The 19,227-nt window shown below is 53.2% G+C and overlaps 6 protein-coding genes across 6 annotated transcripts; 4 read left to right on the forward strand and 2 right to left on the reverse strand.

The window, feature by feature from the left end:
* Window positions 1-826: 826 nt before the first annotated feature.
* On the forward strand, window positions 827-2,067 carry NCS54_00178500 (Hypothetical protein; the record flags this gene model as incomplete). Its single annotated transcript, XM_053147403.1, has 2 exons — window positions 827-1,011; window positions 1,062-2,067. The coding sequence occupies exons 1-2, from the start codon at window positions 923-925 to the stop codon at window positions 2,065-2,067; spliced, it is 1,095 nt and encodes a 364-aa protein (XP_053003378.1). The 5' UTR covers window positions 827-922.
* A 207-nt stretch (window positions 2,068-2,274) lies between these two features.
* NCS54_00178600 (Putative lysosomal cobalamin transporter) lies at window positions 2,275-4,068 on the reverse strand (the record flags this gene model as incomplete). Its single annotated transcript, XM_053147404.1, has 1 exon — window positions 2,275-4,068. One exon carries the CDS (start codon window positions 4,066-4,068, stop codon window positions 2,275-2,277), a length of 1,794 nt encoding a protein of 597 aa, XP_053003379.1.
* Window positions 4,069-4,888: 820 nt separating this feature from the next.
* NCS54_00178700 (Cft1-like protein) lies at window positions 4,889-9,371 on the forward strand (the record flags this gene model as incomplete). The annotated part of the gene is made up of 5 exons (XM_053147405.1): window positions 4,889-6,968; window positions 7,016-7,329; window positions 7,377-7,550; window positions 7,599-8,844; window positions 8,893-9,371. The coding sequence occupies 5 exons, from the start codon at window positions 4,889-4,891 to the stop codon at window positions 9,369-9,371; spliced, it is 4,293 nt and encodes a 1,430-aa protein (XP_053003380.1).
* A 482-nt stretch (window positions 9,372-9,853) lies between these two features.
* Window positions 9,854-11,572, reverse strand: NCS54_00178800 (Hypothetical protein; the record flags this gene model as incomplete). Its single annotated transcript, XM_053147406.1, has 3 exons — window positions 9,854-10,171; window positions 10,225-11,133; window positions 11,546-11,572. 3 exons carry the CDS (start codon window positions 11,570-11,572, stop codon window positions 9,854-9,856), a joined length of 1,254 nt encoding a protein of 417 aa, XP_053003381.1.
* Window positions 11,573-13,604: 2,032 nt separating this feature from the next.
* On the forward strand, window positions 13,605-14,690 carry NCS54_00178900 (U6 snRNA phosphodiesterase; the record flags this gene model as incomplete). The annotated part of the gene is made up of 2 exons (XM_053147407.1): window positions 13,605-13,947; window positions 13,999-14,690. The coding sequence occupies 2 exons, from the start codon at window positions 13,605-13,607 to the stop codon at window positions 14,688-14,690; spliced, it is 1,035 nt and encodes a 344-aa protein (XP_053003382.1).
* Window positions 14,691-17,078: 2,388 nt separating this feature from the next.
* Window positions 17,079-17,593, forward strand: NCS54_00179000 (Cyclin-dependent kinases regulatory subunit; the record flags this gene model as incomplete). The annotated part of the gene is made up of 3 exons (XM_053147408.1): window positions 17,079-17,333; window positions 17,425-17,483; window positions 17,563-17,593. The coding sequence occupies 3 exons, from the start codon at window positions 17,079-17,081 to the stop codon at window positions 17,591-17,593; spliced, it is 345 nt and encodes a 114-aa protein (XP_053003383.1).
* Between the last annotated feature and the right edge of the window lie 1,634 nt (window positions 17,594-19,227).

Genomic DNA, 19,227 nt, shown 5'->3' on the forward strand with positions numbered 1-19,227 from the left:
TACCAGGATTATGCAGCTCACGCTAGGGCAGATGGTCTCACGTAAAGGAATCAATAGTGTTCTGCAGCCAGACAACCCTCCTTTTCAGCTCTCTATCAAAGCAGATATCTAAGGCTGAATCGTCACGGCCAGGGCAGGGGTCGGGGTCTCCCACATTCCGACAAGTTGGAACCACCACAACCCGGGAGCTTGCGAGGTTGATCTTGAGATTCCACGCGATCAGACGCGCGTCACGCATCCACAGATGCAATATTGACCAGGCCAAAGGAATTTTTATCCCGTTGCTAGGAATCTATTTCTGTTTGCCAGAGCGGCCATGTGCACTCTTAAGCGAGCCAGATATCCCACCATTGTCGTGCAGGAAGCATCCATTCACAAACTTCAGTCAACCGAGGTGCCACAAGCTATCCCATGCACGCGAGGCAGTGGCATGGACTACCTATCAAACATCCACATAACTCGCATGTTTGTTTTCCAATTTCATGGTAGATATCGTGGTTATTGTGTTACCATCCAGCACGCCGCCACGGCTTGAGGTCTACGTGACCCCTGCCCAACTCAATCCCCACGCCAAGACATCTACGAGAACTCTCTACTATTATATCCCCAGCCCTATCAGATGATATAAATAGAATTCATTTTATCTTATACCTTGGAATTATGTGATTATTCCCACATGCATCATCTGGATCCGTAAATCAAGATCTCGTGTCCAACTGATCAAGCCAAGGACTGGGCGCCCAGAAGCCCCGCCCCCGCTGTATCTCAACGCCTCAGCCGTTATGACCGCATTGCATCGCCTCACTTCAACCCAACATCAAACTGAGCTCGTCTATCAAACACAGCACGTCGCGTCCGCCATCTCATAGGGCATAACCGCCCTTATAGTTACACACTCGATAATATCAGTCGCATATTTACTATGCCCAACGATGTCGACAAATCGCTCCTCGATCGTCTTCAGGCCTTGAGGGGTGGAAGCGCAACGCCCGAGAAACCAGCAGCAACGCAGTAAAGTCACTTCAACTTCAAACAAGAGCATGTACTAACACTCCGCCCAGCATAAACGTTGATTTAATCGAGAGGAGGAAAACTCCCACTCGCGAGGATGCCCTTGCTGCACGACTAAAGTCCTTGCGGAGCCAAGACGAAGCCTCACCATCAGCACCCAAGACCTCGCCCCAGGTATCGCGTCCAGCGGCTGAGCTATCACCAAGCCCCAGCCCTATTGTTAAAAAGGCTCCAAAAGAGGAGCCCCGCAAACTAGAAGATGAGGATGTCGATGCCATGTTCCAGACAGATGACCAAACCTTGGAGGAGCTCCTGGGTGATGTAAAGCCTGGGGAAGGCTTTCAGGTCGAACCAGATGATGAACAAGTCAAGGCTCTATTGGAAGAACTTGCAAGCTCGATACCACAGGACACAGAGGACGGGGTCAAGGACACTTCCAAAGACAAGGATGATTCCGATGACTCTGATGGTGAGACCATGAACAAGGAGGTCGACGATGTCATCGCCCGCTTCCGCGACGAGATGGAACTCGAAGCTGTCCTCAACAAGGACAAGACCCCAGAGCCAGAGTCTGAGTCCGAAGACGAAGGACAAGGAAAAGACACACCCTCTAAGGACGCTGACCTTGCCCTCCCCGACCTCCCTTCAAACCTCGACACCCTTCCAACCGCGCCTTCATCATCGGCCCGCGCTGGCAGCGCAGACATCGACGACATCACCGCCCGCCTCGCCGCCCTCCGCGCTCCCTCCCCATCAACTTCAGACTCCCTCTCCCTCCCCTCAGTTCCCACATCCAGGCCTTCAGGCAAACCCATCAACCGCCTCACAACGCGCACAAACTACACCGACGACGACATGGACAGCTGGTGCACTGTATGCCTTGAAGACGCCACGCTACGCTGCCCGGGCTGCGACGACGACGTCTATTGCACCCGGTGCTGGCGGGAGATGCACATCGGACCCAATGCTGGGTTCGACGAGTGTAGTCACAAGGCCGTACAGTTCACAAAGGATAGGAAGAAGAAGGAGAAGAGAAAGGTTGCGCTGGGGGCATAGTGTTTCATTTCAAAGCATTCTGCGAAGCCCCTGTTACTCAAACAAAATCAATCCCGACCTTGCAATCATGTGCGATGTAAAGACAGATACCCAAACTTTCCATGGACCTTGCTGAACTCCAATTCATACCTGATGTTACTGCGCCTTTGTCCAACCCTAAAATACCTTAAGCCATCTCACACTGGAAACTCACTGTGCCAGACATCACTACGCTGCCGCGGAATTTGATCCATTGCCAGCGCTGTTTGTCGAGTTGTTCCCTGAGTTGCCAGTCTTACCTCTGACATCTTGCCATGTTGCACCAAATCGTCTGCCAGTCGTTGCAAGCAGGCTCTCTTCCTCATCAGCCTCAGCCTCCTCGTCAATCTGGGAGAGATTGACCCTAGGAGTACGGAAGATGGCAGTGACAAACACAACCAGGAAGACAGCCAAGAAGGCAAACTGCGCCCAGAAGTCGACAAGACCGAAGAAGGGCCAAGTGATGGTGATACGATTCAAGAACGTCGACATGATTGAGGGCGTGCAGACATCCTTGGCGTGCCTCAACTTGAGAGCCTCAGAGCATGGTCGGATCATGTCCGTGTGGTTCCTGCAGTCTGGCTGCGCTCCGGGATAAGCGGGCTCGTTGGTGCAGATCGTCTGAGTTCCATAAATGGAATACTGAGGTGCAACCATCATTGCGATTCCATAGTTGGAAGCGAGAATGATGAGTGCCAGCATAACCGTAGCAATGAGGAGCGCCTGAGGGGCAGTTCTACCCTTGCGGATCTGGAAAATGCGCACCCAGAGGAAGCGAATACCAACGCTTGCAACACCCGAGATGGAGCTGCTGAAGAAGAACAGAACCAGAAGAGCCATGAGGATGTAGTCGACGGGGAAAGCCTTGGCAGCCTTGACAAAAATGAAGTTGATGGGCTGGAAGACATGAATCTGACCCAGAATGTAGCCGCACTTTTGCTTGCAGATCGAGTTCTTTGCTTTGTCGATGCCCGTGATGAGCATAGATACCCAGATGAAGACGGAAAGGAGAAGCAGCAAAATTCCACCGATCAGCTTGATAGGGCGGAAGACGGCGCAGACCTTGAGCCAGGCCCGGTAGATCCTGCTGTGTCCCTCTCCCTGAGCCTCAGCAGCAAGTCTCTCACGTCGAACAAGCGTCTGTTCCTCCCGAACCAAGGCATCCAGCTCTCGGCGATCCTTTCGGGACATGCCCTCCTGTCGGCCAGCGTTGCGCATCTCGATCTGTCGCTGTCGTTCGCGGTTCTGCTCCAGCTGGGAGGCAGTGGTCTCGGATAGTTGCGGTGCGGAGATCGAAGGGGCAGCCTTGATGAAGGAGATCGGAAGCAAGGCAAGGCCGGCGCCAGTGTATACGACGTAGAGCAAGGTGCCGAGGGTAAGCAACAGACCCAGGGCAAAGGTCAGCGCCTTCTCGCCATGGTTCTGAGCAATCAATTTCTTGAAGTAGTCGAGATCCCAATGGTCCTGAGAGCTGTCGCCAGCAGCAGGGACAAAGAATCCGAGCAGGAAGAGAACGACGACGAAAGCCACGAAGAAGAGGGTGTACTTGAGCGACGCCCAGAAGCGGCTGGTCAACGTGCGACCCTCCTCCTCGACCTCGATCTCGTCATATTCTTCATGCCAGAAATAGGCAAAGGGAATGACAATCAGACACAGCAAAGCATCGAAGCTGTACAAGCTGTAGTAGACGATCTTGAGGGTGAGGAGGATGCTGTCGATGCGTTCGGGGGTAGCCCAGTCTTTCTTGGCGCCGAGGGTCGCAGAGCTAGTCGCGGAGATGAGGGCGATATCGACGGGGAGGAGCAAGACGGTAGCGAGCAGAGATGTCAAGCTAACGATGGCGACGATGCTGACGACGGCGGATCGTTCTCGAGGAGTCTGCCACGTGAAGGTGGTGATGAGAGCAGCGATGAGGCACAGGGCAACGGCGACGGCATAGGCGACCCAGATAAGACTGGTCTGCACGAGGCCGGCGTGGGCCATGATGAGGGTATCGTCGGGGTATTTCAAGCTGCTAGAGCAAATGAGGATCAACGAACAAAGTTGGCAGAAGAAATGAAGCCGCTAAAAAGAGCTTCGCAGTGTGGCTTGTTTTGCTGGCGCTGCTTTGTTTGGCAGATCCGAGGATCCGAAGACAAAAATCAAATCAAAGCACCAATGGTGACGTCTTGAGAAATCAAACGAACTCGAAATGATAAATTGTGTAGCGAGGGTCACGCTTTGATAAAAGGCAAGGGAAAGCTTCACTCAAAAAGCAAGATTTCCATGGATCCCTGGGCTTGACCTGAAGCTCGAGGCGCGGTTGTTTTTGTGACGCAATTGATACGCTAGCGTGGCCGAAGGGGACAACCCGTGATGCCCTGGAACCACCCCAGATTTTGATAATTGCATTCCAAAGAACGAGTGCTGATTCGCTGGATGCACAATGTCTTGAGGCGTGTGTCTATAGTACACCCCTGGCCAACCGACGAAGCGACGGATTACAGGCCTAGACGCATTGCGCATGAATTCGATAGCAATCCAATAGCATAGAAAGCTATTCAATAGAAGCCGCTTTACCTTGTCAAGTTTTATTATGCTCCCATGCAGGCCAGAAGTGGACTTTTGCCGTTGTCGCACCCCTTCCTGTTGGAGGGGTGGCTCCTGCCACATCGAAACCGGACCACGGCATAACGGTTTTCCGAGCTTGATCTTGAGCTCTATCTCTTTTGGGCAAACATTCAACAAAGGACCAACATCGTCGCGACAACCGCCAGAGCTTCAAAACGGTCTCACTTGACCACGAAAGAATGGTCTTGCGGAGATGCAGGCCTATACAGAGCTTGCGGCTCCTTCAGCCGTCACACACTCCTTGACCATCGCCCTCACGTCCGCCACGGCCTCGAACCTCGTTGTCGCAAAGGGCTCCCTGCTCCAGATCTTTACAACCAAGGCCATCTCGGCCGAATTCGACGCCCAGAATCAGCCTGCGCAGCCTCCCAAGGCCGAGCCCGAGTTTGATCACCGCGCACATGACGACGATGGCCTCGAATCTTCGTTCCTCGGCGGCGGCGAGTCAATGCTGGTCCGCACCGATCGCACAAACAACACCAAGTTAGTGCTCGTCGCAGAGCTGCCACTCGCTGGAACCGTTATTGGTCTTGCCAAGATCAAGACCAAACATACAAAATCCGGGGGCGAGGCTCTCCTGCTAGCATACAAAGCGGCCAAGATGTGCCTATGCGAGTGGGATCCCAAAAAGAACACCCTCGAGACCCTCTCAATCCACTACTATGAGAAGGACGAGCTTCAGGGCGCTCCCTGGGAGGTCGCCTTTGACGAATACGTGAATTTCCTCGAGGCCGACCCGGGCAGCAGATGTGCCGCCTTCCAGTTCGGCTCGCGCAACATCGCTATCCTCCCATTCCGACAAGCGGAAGAGGACTTGGAGATGGATGATTGGGATGAGGATCTCGACGGACCGCGGCCCGTCAAGGAGCCAACCGCAGTCGCCAATGGAGATAGCGACACTCTAGAAGCAGCCTATACACCGTCTTTTGTCCTCCGTCTCCCACTGCTTGATCCCAGTCTGCTTCATCCCGTGCACTTGGCCTTCCTGCATGAGTATAGAGAGCCGACTTTTGGCATCCTGTCGTCCAGCCAAGAGCGGGCGCACTCTCTTGGCCAGAAAGATCACCTCACATACAAGGTCTTTACGCTCGACCTGCAGCAGCGCGCTTCAACCACCATTCTCTCAGTTACCGACCTCCCGCGAGATCTCTACAAGATGATTGCTCTGCCAGCGCCTGTTGGCGGCGCGTTGCTGGTCGGAGAGAACGAGCTCATTCATATTGATCAGTCGGGCAAGGCCAATGGCGTGGCTGTCAACTCAATGGCTCGACAGATTACCTCCTTCAGTTTGTCCGACCAGGCGGATTTGAACCTTCGGTTAGAGGGTTGCATTATTGAACAGCTGTACATTGAGAATGGAGAACTACTCTTGATTCTCAATGACGGGCGACTCGGCATAGTGTCATTCCGAATCGACGGCCGCACAGTATCTGGTATCAGCGTCAAGATGATTCCAGAGGAAAACGGTGGCAGTTTAATCAAGAGCCGCGCATCAACGGCTTCAAAACTGGGTAAAAACACCTTCTTTATTGGTAGCGAGACTGGCGACTCTGTTGTGTTGGGTTGGTCGAGGAAGATGAGCCAGGAAAAGCGGCGCAAGACACGTCTTGTTGACGCCGACCTTGGGCTTGATGTTGACGAACTCGATCTTGAGGATGATGACGACGAAGACGATGATCTGTACGGCACTGAATCCACAGCTGCAAAGCCAGCCCAGGCTCTCAACGGAGCAGGCAAATCGGGTGAACTGAGCTTCCGCATTCACGATACCCTACTCAGTATCGCTCCTATCAGGGACTTGACATCTGGCAAGGCAGCTTTCCTGCCAGATAGCGAAGAGGCGACCCTGTCAAAGGGCGTCGTTTCTGACCTACAACTTGCCTGCGTTGTTGGCCGCGGCAATTCTGGATCTCTCGCCATCCTCAACCGACACATTCAACCCAAGATTATCGGGAGATTCGAGTTTCCAGAAGCACGTGGGTTCTGGACCATGTGTGTCAAGAAGCCTGTTCCCAAGTCTCTGGGAGGAAACGTCACTGTTGGGAACGACTATGAGACGTTCGGGCAGCATGATAAGTACATGATTGTGGCCAAGGTCGACCTCGACGGGTATGAGACATCAGATGTATATGCTCTCACTGCTGCTGGATTTGAAACTCTGAAGGAGACCGAGTTTGATCCTGCGGCTGGCTTCACTGTTGAGGCTGGAACGATGGGCAAGCAAATGAGGGTCATTCAGGTTCTGAAATCCGAAGTTCGGTCCTACGACGGAGGTACGTAACTGTGATGAGACTGCTCGTGTAGATGCTGACAAGTACAGACCTTGGTCTCACTCAGATCCTGCCAATGCTTGATGAGGAAACTGGCGCTGAACCCAGAGTTGTCAGCGCCAGTATCGCAGACCCCTATCTGCTGCTTATTCGTGACGACAGCAGTGTCTTGATCGCGCAGATCGACAGCAACAACGAGCTCGAAGAGGTTGAGGAGACGGATAACACACTCCAAAGCACAAAGTGGCATGCAGGTTGCTTGTACACAGATACAAAAGGCGTCTTCCAGCCAAGTGTTGGTGACAAGGGTGCGGACACTTCCAAGATTATGATGTTCCTTCTTAGCTCAACAGGAGCCCTACACGTAAGTCACAAACTCACCTTGTAGGCGTATTTGGCTAAGATCAATAGGTCTACGCGCTTCCCGATCTCTCAAAGCCGGTCTACGTCGCTGAGGGCTTGTGTTATGTTCCTCCTTACCTCTCGGCAGACTATACTCTCCGCCGAGGCCTGGCTCGAGAGAATCTCCGCGAGCTGTTGGTGGCAGACCTCGGAGATACTGTATCCCAATCACCATATCTCATCGTAAGTCGACTGGATATACTTCTGCCAGAAGAATACTGACCCCCTCAGCTTCGAAACCAAACCGACGATCTCACCATTTACGAGCCCCTTCGCTACCAAGCAGAGGGTGCTGAATCTACGCTATCCGCTACCCTTACTTTCAAAAAGGCTTCCAATGCAGCGCTCGCCACGAGTCCCGTCGAGACATCACAGGACGATGCCGTCCAACAACCGCGTTTCGTGCCCCTAAGACCATGCGCCAACGTCAACGGCTACAGCACCGTCTTCCTTCCGGGTCCCTCACCAAGCTTCATCCTCAAGTCCAGCAAGAGTGTCCCTCGCGTCATCGGTCTCCAGGGCCTTGGTGTTCGTGGCATGAGCACATTCCATACCGAGGGCTGCGATCGAGGTTTCATCTATGCCGACGACGAAGGTATTGCACGTGTCACGCAGCTTCCCTCTGAGACCAACTTTACCGACCTTGGCATATCTGTCAAGAAGGTACCTTTGGATAGTGATGTTTGCGGTATCGCGTACCATCAACCGACTGGCACATATATCGCCGGATGCACAATAAACGAACCGTTTGAGCTACCAAGGGATGACGATTACCACAAAGAATGGGCCAAGGAAACACTCACTTTTGCACCAACCATGCCCCGTGGTGTTCTCAAGTTAATCAGTCCCATCAGCTTGACGGTCATCCACGATCAAGAGCTCGAGTCATGTGAATCCATCGAGTGTATGAAGACACTGCAGCTCGAAGTCTCGGAGGAGACCAAGGAACGCCGCTTCCTCCTTACAGTGGGAACCGCCCTCTCTAAGGGCGAGGACCTTCCCATCCGCGGCCGCGTCCACGTCTTTGACATTGTCACCGTCATCCCCGAGCCTGGCAAACCCGAAACCAACAAACGTCTCAAGGCCATTGCCCGCGAGGACATTCCCCGAGGCGGTGTTACTGCCATCTCGGAGATTGGTACGCAGGGTCTCATGCTCGTCGCCCAAGGCCAGAAGTGTATGGTACGAGGCCTCAAGGAGGATGGATCACTGTTGCCTGTGGCTTTCCTTGATATGAGCTGTCATGTTTCGAGCGCTCGCGAGCTTCCCAGGACCGGCTTGTGCGTCATGGCTGATGCCTTCAAGGGTGTCTGGTTCGCAGGATACACTGAGGAGCCTTACACATTCAAGATCCTGGGCAAGAGTCACGGCCGGTTGCCGCTCCTGGTAGCAGATTTCCTCCCTGATGGCGAAGATCTTGCCATCGTTGCGGCAGATGCTGATGGCGATTTGCACATCCTCGAGTTTAACCCCGAGCGTAAGTTCAAACACATTAAACCACCCAAACCAAGCTAACAAGTTCCAGATCCCAAATCCCTTCAGGGACACCTCCTCCTCCACCGAACAACCTTCTCCGTCTCTCCCAACCCGCCAACCTCCATGCTCCTCCTCCCACGAACAACCCCCCCAGCCCATCCTCCCCCCTCAGACCCTTCCCACATCCTCCTCCTCGCCTCCCCATCAGGTCACCTCTCAACCCTCGTACCCCTCCCAGAGACGACATATCGCCGTCTCCTCTCCGTAACGAACCAGCTTCTCCCCGCGCTGACACCCTACGGAGGTCTCAACGCAAAGGCATACCGTCTACCCAGTGGTACGCGACCCGTGGGTGTCGAAGCTGCTGCGGGACGAACCGTCGTCGACGGTGCTATCCTGGCGAGATGGGCTGAGCTGGGTGCTGCAAAGAGGGCAGAGATTGCAGGCAAGGGTGGCTATGATGGTGTTGCGGAGCTGAGGGACGAGCTTGAGGGTGTGCTGGGATGGAGTGGGCTGGCGTATTTCTAAGGTTCTAGCCTGGTAGGAGGTGTATTGTTATGGGACGAGGTCGTGTATCGGATATATAGTTTGCGCAGCTACATGGCTGCCATTGTTTAGTTGCCTCATAAACAATTGGGCACAAGTAGAGCAATACATTCCAAAAGGTTTCTATGGTCATCATCCAAATAGTCTCAATCCCTCAAACATGATGCACAAGACACAACGCGGCCGTACTGGATATAATTCATAGCTCTAGTCGCTCATAGCACACAGTAACCATACTTGGCGCTTTTCTTTTTTCCTCAAGATATCTCTGCCATTGCCAAGGACAGGGGCTGCCCAGTAAAACACAAAATCCTAATCGCGCCCCGTGTCGTCATCGGTAGCATCTCGCCATTGTATACACGTCATAGTCCCAACAAAGAGTTTCTTCTTATCAATCGCCAGCATGATAACGCCCAAATTCAAACAAAGAGATAAAGAAACACAGCATCTAGCCTTGAGGAAACTTATCGGACCTCATCGACCTTCTTGCGCCGGATACTATCAAAGCGTCGTCGAAGACCATCACTCAGGCGATGTCGGCCTGTAGAGTTGTTGCGGCGAAGCCCGTTTCCATCTGAAGCGCCGTCTTGGGAAGGTGCCGATCGAGGACTCTCACTGAAGCTTCGGTGGTGGCCAAAGGGAGGGCGCTTGCTACTCTTCATGCCTGATGACAATTCGTACTCGACGGGTTCCCCACGGCGTAAACGCTTCTTTTCCTTCAGGTCCTTTTCATAGGTATAGGAAGGTTCACCCTTTCCCTTGAGATCATCAGGATGGTATTTCTATCTCTGTTAGTAGGTAGCTCAGAGCAAGAGGGCGCATCAAGGGTACATACAATACCATCCCAACGCTTGTATGCGCCGCCGACCGCATCGGGTTCTCTCATGAGATCGGCACCTTCTTCATACTCAATTGTGTCACCACGGAAATCCTGCTCGCCGCTGGGAATTGTAGCAGTCCCATGAAGTGGAATATGCCGTCGAAGAGAGTCCTCAATGTATTCTCTAGGGGTGGCACGGATAGCCTCGTTGTTGGAATCCTGAACGGCAGCAACGGGTGAGTAGAGCTTGTTTCGGTTGCGGCTGGCAAGAGTGGCGTCATAAGGGCCACCGTGATGGTATGTCCCGCCGATGGTGTCGAGAGCATCAATGGTGTCAGTAACAGGCAATTGCTTTCGTCGCAGGTGAGGTGCGCGATCAGCTGCGCGGGCCTCTTTTCTGAGGATCTCAAGTGGTCTGTGAGACATGTCGCCTGGGAATCGCTGGTTTAGCGAGGGTTTGCGTGAGATGTCACAATTGCCGGTGCTGAAGCTACGGTGGTGAACAGGCGGAGGTCGAAGGCTTGACTGCTGGGGAACCCGGGCGCTGGACGAACGGGTGACGGCAGAGTTGGGTGGATAACGGCGAGAGTCGGCTGGGGGTGAATTTGGAGGAGACAGCGACTTGGAAGAGTGAGCTCGTCGTGCAGCCGCAGAGTCCGAGAAGGGATTCGAGGGATGAAAGTCAGAACGGGTTGGGCTGGCTGAAGTAGGAGGAGTAGGATAGCTGCGGTGTCGATGGCTATGAGATGATGATCTATGCTTGTGCTTGCGATCTTCGGTGCGGTCTTGGCTCGGGCTTGGGCTTGGGCTTGAATTCTCAAGAGATATGTTGCGTAATTGCGCTGAAAGGTTGTGAGATGCTCCAATGCCAGTTTCTTGGTTTGGTTCAGGAGCAGTCAAAGGATCGAGAATGTAAGCTTTCGCCTATGAACAACTGTTAGAATAGAGTATAAATACAGCCAAGAAACATGCGACGCGGCGCGGCTGATGCAGGGCGAGCATGGTTCATGAGAAACGTCATCCAGCTTGCGTGGATGTGGCTGATTCATCATGTACCACTGCCACTACCTTCTTGGCTGTTGCGCTGGCGTCCACCAAGAGGCAGCATCAAGACGACGGATCCCGGAACGACGGGGATCGGCATTGACGCAACAAGAGACAATCAGAAAAGGGTCCTTCCTGCTGGGTCCCTGACGGTTGCTCTCGATTGGGCCTGTTGAGATGACGTTGGGCAGAGAAGCGCACGGAACATTTTGACGAAAGACCAAGGAACGGAAACGGGGAAAAAAGACTGGGGCGTACTGCGCATCGAGCACGAAGACCTTGTCAAACTCACCCACTGCTTATCTCTGGATTCTTCCATAGTGGCGATAGAAGAATCTGAGCTTTGAACAAGAGAGATTCGCTTCGGTGTGTATCAGATTGAGGGACGCGTGTGTCGTGTGCTCGGTAGGTCACTGGCAAGTCGGAGTCGTGATCAGTTGAAAGAGGTGAATTGAGCAGACGCCCGAGAGTTGAGTCGCTGATGGCAGTGATGGGCCAAGGGGCCTTTTAAGTTTACGACAGCGGTAAAGGCAACGTCTTCGAGTCTTGGGATCTCGTATCGGTCGGCGAATGAGACCATGTAAAGGTCGGCAGTCTAGGGTATTGGCACTTCCCGGGATGGATGCGATGTTAAGAGAGACAGGATGAAGAGAAAAACGAAACAAAACGGGATGGAGGAGATGCAGGTCCCCTTTTTAAAATAGGCAAAGCACAAATGGAGACAAGGACAAAAAAGAAGCTCAAAGGTGCGGCAGGTACGAGGCGAGGTGAGGCAAAGCACCCGACCCTACCTACAGATCTCGGCGTGGTCTCGTCCCTTGTCCCCCTCCTTTCGTCGTCCATCATACGTCCACTACCACCTCAGGGACCCCCCATAGTGTCCATCAGCGGGGTCAAGCTGAAGCTCCTCGTGACTCAATTCGAGCTTCCTTCACAACCTTTACCCGTCACCTTTGTCCGTGCCGTCCACACCTGGCAAGCTTCTTCCGGCTATGGCTCGACGCCATCGACGCCGCCCAGGCACCGTCTAATCACTCCGTCCCGTCCGGTGCCATTCATCCACTGTCTTCAAGACATTCCGCGGGGTGAGGGGGAGGGGCAGCTCCCGTCACTCCTGGCCTTCACCCCTTGCACACTCACCACCGACCCCCATGTCGCCCATCCATCTTTCTTCACCTGCACTGCTCCGGATGTCCTGGAACGAACGATCGCTCGCCCTCCTTTTTGTCTTTCGGATCGCGGCACTGCCCGGATCAAACGGTTGAGAACGACGTCAGCTACACGAACTAACTAGACCCTCAACGCGCGTCCCTAGAAAATGTCATCCAAAGTTTGTAAACCGGGATAACTTTGAATCGACTCATAGGTCACAGGCCGACGTTGCAAGGGAACGAAGCCCATCGGTTAAGCTGTCACCTGATATCGTAAAAAATAGCATAGCACTTGGGATCTCAACCCTGGTCGCCAAAGGGACTCACCTGCTGCCCGCTACTGCTGGAAGGGACCTCTTAGCCCGGCCGCTGAACGGGCCCAGGCCTTTGCCACTCCAATGGCGGTGGTGCTCCGGCGTCCCGGGCGTCCAAGGCTTAGCTCGGGGGGCCGGGGGACCCGGACACTTGACACTCAGGCCATGACCCGACCCAGACCAAGACACGGACACGAGTATCACACACCGCCGATGCAAGCACTTTGCAGTAGTATCGCATTTGCTGCCCTACTAGCCTGTTCAGAGTCTGCCTCGAGTGAATGCAGGGACTCAGGGACAAGTCATTGCTCGCGGCATTAAGCAGTGAAAAGCTGCTTAATTCTGCATCCAAGCTCTGGGCATGATTCTTGTTGGGAAATAAACCCATGCTTAGCGACGTCTTGACAACGCAATTGATCAGCAATATGCGTGAATGCTACCCTACGACGAATGTTGGATCGCCGATGCATGTCGATAAGATCTATGCTACCACTGTAGCAATGCTCTACGTGTTCAAAGAAATTCTTTTCTGAACGAGAGTGATAGAAACTATCTTGTCCAGCTTTCTACAGCTTCCAGTCTTCAAGAACCACAGACTTCGGCCGACAATGATTCCCAGGTCTTGATGTTCTGGAAGATATGAATGCTTCCAACACGCCCGTTGCTAACTTGCCCGCCTTCCTCACCGCCCCACACTTCCCGTTTGCCTAGGTTCAGCCAGCTGCTTCCAGACTCTTCAGGCCGCGCAAACACAAGAATCATTCCTGTAAAGCCTCGGCATCGGTAGTTCCGCAGTCTAGGCACGCTCTGGAATCAATACGAGGAGTACGCGTTCATCTCTTGATACCGACAGCCAGCGCGACGGTACCAATCACGAGCCATAGCCATGGCTCTTGTTGACTATTCTTCTTCCGACTCTGCGGACGAGGACTCCGGCCCCGACTCTCGCCGCATCAAGCGCCGGAAGGGTGCTGATGGCACGGCGGCCCACTCCTCCCGAACGTCGGACACCATTAGGACTCCAAGTAATACAACTGCCGATGCCGGCGCTCAGCCCCAAGTCAAGGATGCCGAAGCTTCATCCATGCCTCCGTTGCCCGACACCTTCCACGATCTATATGCTTCTACCGTTCGCCAGAGTGTAGTGGATGACCCGAGCCTCCATCAGGGACGGAAGCGCCAAGTTCCCCATGTGGTTGGAAACTGGCCGAGTCATCTCTACGTCGAGTGTAAGTATCAAGGCTTTTTGGGCCATCATGTGCATAATTGATATCGTCTAGGGCATCCTTCCACGACACAGCATGCCCTCTTGACAGAACTGTTGGCCGACATTGAGAAACAGGCATCGGGTGAGATTGAGCTCTTCAACTTCTTGACCAGCGACCTGGGATCTCCTCTGCCACTGCACATCAGCCTGTCGCGTCCATTATCTCTCAGTACGGGCAACAAGGACGAATTTCTAGACAGGATCACACAAACGTTCACCAGCAGCGGCATTGCTCCATTCCTCGTTAGGCCTCGAGGACTTGCCTGGTATAGGTCACCCGACTCGGATCGAACATTTCTCATTCTTCGCGTTGCCAGTGGCGAGAGTAAGGCAGGATCCGACAGCGAAGAGGCAGTACGGACCCCGAACCCAGAGCTCACCGCTCTCCTGGCAAAGAGCAACACCGTCGTGACCCAGTTCGGCCAGCCGACTCTGTATCAGCGCAATACAAATGACGTGGATACAAGAGATGCTGTGGGCACTGCCTTTCACATTTCCATTGGATGGACATTTCATCTTCCTGGGGACGAATTATCCCTCGAAACGTTGAGGTTATTCAAGCAGAGCAAGTTTGCTGACATCCGGGACTGGGAGATCAACGTCACGGGCATCAAGGCCAAGATTGGAAACGTTGTCAACCATATTGCGTTGAAGGAGGCCGGACGAGGTACTGCTCCACCGTTGGGCTCTGTGCCATTCCTATAGTCACGACGATGACGAATGCCAACTCATTTCATTCGATAATGAGTGGTTCAGGGCAGCTCTCATCATGCACGGCCTCAGGAAGTCTCCGAGCTCATACATGCCGTCACCTCGGCTCGGATTGACATGCGTTTACGCCAATGAAGCCTGCTAGGACCAGGCAGCCTCACAAACTCCAGGGTCTAACAAGGAACCAGTTCAATGCTGGAGCCGGGACTCTACGCAGGGTCCATTATTTCATTCCAGCCGGCCAAGTGGTGCGTGAGCCTACCAAACCCGTGGATGACCGACGAGAATCGGGGGACTCGGTGGGTTTGTTTCGAGATGGAGAGCTTCGGTTATCGTTCGAGAAGAAGATGGGGGCCCTGGTTTCCCGGGTTGCCACAGGCTACCGAAGGACTGCAGGGGGAGCTGGGCGGAGTTGACCGAGTTCATTCAGAACAAAAAAGCAGAGATGCATCAGTTGACAGAAATGCAATTCGGGTTTCTGTGGGTTATCATGAGGGGCCGGGCAGCGCCGCGAGAAGCCAGGCAGACCCAGGCACGATCAGGTTCAGCTTGGGGGGGCTGAAAAAGAAGAAAAAAAAAAAACCAGGGCCAGACAAAAAAAGAAAGGGCAAATCGAACGAGGAGGATCCTTGCCCGAGGGCTGAAATGAAAGGCAGTGACATCATTTCTGGTTCATGACGTGATGTGTACTTCTGTGCAGGATGAAGCCGGATGGGAGTGTGAAATGCAAAAGTCCTGGTTGATTGCATTACCCATGTTGTCCTCCACGGTAGTGAAGCTATCACTGATGGGATGCCAGCAGGGGAGGGATTTGAGATATGACGGTGTGGGCGCCACGTGCTGGGGTTTCAGTGACCTGTGTCATCACGGTGATATCTAGATTGAGGGGAGCAAAAAGGAATGGCGGAAGAATGGATGCAAGATGAAGTCCTGCGTGTACCTTGCCTCGCTAAGAGTTGTAATCAGACGTGAACTTGGTATAGCTTCAAGACTTTCAAGACATTAACTACACCCCACGAGCACGGACCTACGAAGCAGACTGTTTTGTTATCACCGAAAGAGACCAGAAAAGTTCCAACGGCCGTCTAGTCCCCGGATCCCTGTCGATAGAAAGAAGCATGCTCGGCGCCGTTGTGACCAGGGACGATTCTGCACTTGCTCGCCCAACCAACCGACGCAGAAACTGTCGATCATTGTCGCGCCTAGAAAGGGTGACAGCTGGAGAATCGACATGGGATGTTTTTCCAACTTCCACAGTCTTCCATGAGAAACGAGTATGAGCAACAGCCGAAGAGAGAGAGGTCAAAGTAAGACACTGTGGAGGCTATGCTTGGGCATCCAATATGGGCTGTGGCTTTCGTCATTAACCAAACAGAGCAAAAACAAAGTGACGAGGCATGGGTGCTGTGGCTACTACGGACCACCCCAAAAGGCACTCTGTTTACAATTTTGTAACAGGCAGAGAGAAGAAGAAAAAAACTGTTGAATGAATGGCTGGGAAAGTGGGAACTTGTATGTAGGTGTGTGCGATGGATGGAAATTACTATGGCACCCATTTGTTTACTTTTCTTCTCCATCTTTCCACGCACAAGCACCGGCCGCACACACTGACTGGCCACCCCCACTCACGGAAGGTACACACACCTAGGTACCGTACCGCGCCGTTGCTGCCATTTTCCATCGCTGGCTCCAAAAACCCGCCGCAACACCATCAACACCAAAATCCTTATTTTTCTCCCTCTTCAACTCTTCTCCTTCCCCCCTTGCTCTCTTCCTCCTCCGTCCCGTTCTTCTCTTTTTTACATCCACCATCGCATCCTCCTTGTTCGACACCACTCGACTGCTACTGCTGCTTTTTTCACGGCTTTCACGCTCTTCGATCGGCTCTCGTTATATTCGTTCTCGTCGTGCCCCCAAGCACGCGTGCACGAGCTCTCCACCGACGAGCTCCCTGCTCACACCTGTTTCCGCGACCGAGAGCGACCCGGCCCAAGAAACAACCCTCATCCCCGTCCAAGACCTTACCCCGGGAAGGTCCTTTGACCGCCTTGAGAAAAACAACCCAGCCTCGTGCTGCTGCGAGAGACCCCAACTGCCGATCTCGCGTGACTTTTTATAAAAGCTTCTCAAAAAGGCCCAGCCTTCTTCTCCGTCTCGTCCCACGAAGTCGGAGCGAAATACAAAAACAACGCGGGATAACACCCCCATCGACAAGCACACAGAGCATTGGGAGTCGTTCCGTCCAAACGAAGCCTTGGTTTTGACCCGCCTTCACCGATCGATCAACCGAGCTCCAGAAGCCCCCCTCCCCGCATTCTCGAAACCTCGAGCTATATCCCCCCCCCGCCCTCACCACCAACAACAAACAACAAACCCGCCAAAATGCCCATGGACATTGACACCTCCCGCCGGAATAAGTCGCCCCGGCCTCTTTCAGACTCTGAGCGCGCACGATTAGAAGAGTACATCGACTCCATCCACTACTCGGCCCGATACTCGGACAGTGAATTCGAATACCGCCATGTCCAGCTTCCCAAAGCCATGCTCAAGGCCATTCCCAAGGATTACCACGACACCGCCAAGGGTACCCTCAAGCTTTTGTGGGAGGAGGAATGGCGAGCTCTTGGCATCACTCAGGTATGGTACCCGCGCCCTCGCCATCCCCGCGCTTCGATCGGGGAATGATGCGGATATGATGGAGGACTGCGAGACTAACGAGCACCTGCAGAGTCTAGGATGGGAGCATTACGAAGTTCATGAGCCAGAGCCACACATCCTCTTGTTCAAGTAAGTAACTGAGCCGACTCTATCGCGCTCTGAGGCCCCCCGCGTACATGCCCCCTGGTGACTAACATGTGCTCACTAGGCGAGAACTCAACTTCCAACCACCTCAGTAATCAGCCCATCTCCACACGACTCAGATTTCCCCTTCAATTACCTATCATACATATCTACTTTACAGCGCCTTCGGTCGGCGCCAAACGCAGAGCTCGGACGGAGATTCCGACGTCGTCTCACGATTTCACGGTCTACACCTTAAGATATAAGAAGAGAAGAGAAGCAAAAAGAGACTTTGTTGGTTCAAAACGCGCGCAACGTCCCATATCTCAGTGCTCGATGGTCACCCTGGCCTTGATGATCAATGCCGTCCTAACACCGCAACCTTCATCCTCGAGGTTCAACGAGCGGCTCCCCAACCAGTCTGTCGGGTGTGCTTGTGTGTATGACGCATGGACCACGAGTTGGTTGTCTGGTTGGCATGGAAGAGCGGGGAGGATGGATCACTGCTGATGGAGTCGCGAGTTGGATCCGCTCCGCCGCAACGGCAACAAGACATGGGTGCAGTCTAATACAGAATTGGATCTGGAACGGTCCGGAAACGCGATTGGCGTTTGTATGGGTTTCAAGAGAGTGTTTACTGGTTTTCTAATCATCCTTTTTATCGTCTCTGATTTGGGGTTAGGCAGTCATGGTTATATCTTGAATGGGCCAGGTTACGGGAAGCAGGCATGCGGCTTATAGCCGACTCCCCTTGGGGCGTGGAGTTGGGAAGTATCCATTGGTGACATGGTGTACAGGCGCGAGGAGAGAAGGATTGGTCTTGAGTGGGCGGAAAGGTTCCGGAGTTACATAGGTAACATGGAAGCGAGACCGGGATGTTGGAAGGATGGGATGGGATGGCTGGATGTAGGATCGCATACTGCGTAGCTGGGATGAGGCAGAGACGTGTGCGAGCATCTATAATCAGTCTTGTATTGATAGCACAAGAAGCTTGACAGATTGCGACTACGTAGGTCTACAACTTGGGCCTCGATAAGCTCGTAGATTAGGCACAAGAAAGACCCCTACCATTAATGAGCTGTGCCTGCGTCCCGATCCACTTGAAAACTTGAACATCACACCACAATCAAGTCGAGAACCAGGAACAAAAAGGTGTGGCTTTGAGCCACGGGGGAAGCTATCCAAGTTGTGGCTGGTTCCTGGTCCATGGGTTGCAGGGGGTGCCGCATCTTCGACTCTGAGACTGCTGACTCAGATCCATGGCGAGGGAAGAGGAAACACTAGAGAGGCATGTCATTTGGGAGTGGTGGTTGGATGGAGCATTCCGGAGCATGGAGGGGGAGATGAGGAAAGGTTCTTGAGCATTCTTTCTGAAAATAGCAATTCACATGCGCGAGGGCAGTGGTTTTGTATAAAAAGTCTAAACACGAAGGATGAATTATTTGTAGCCTACGGAGTGATTCATTCACCTTGGTTATAGATGCCACATAAGGTTTCTCGGTTCTATGCCGTGAACCCCTGCTGTGACGAGACAGACGCAGTTTACTGCTGGGCTGATTGCCTGCGGTGACTGGGTGATCGCCTGATTTTACGTCAAAACTCTCCGAGTGCAGCGGAGGGAAATGGTTGCTTGTAAATCAATAGTTGCTTTGTAATTGCCACTCTGTGTTGTGGACAGATTGCAGCTGAAGAGAACATGCATATCCGGATTTGCAAGAGACAAAGAAGAAGGGTCTCAGGTTTATATATT

The sequence above is a fragment of the Fusarium falciforme genome, chromosome 1 (genome assembly GCF_026873545.1).
Source record: "Fusarium falciforme chromosome 1, complete sequence".
NCBI lineage: Eukaryota > Fungi > Ascomycota > Sordariomycetes > Hypocreales > Nectriaceae > Fusarium > Fusarium falciforme.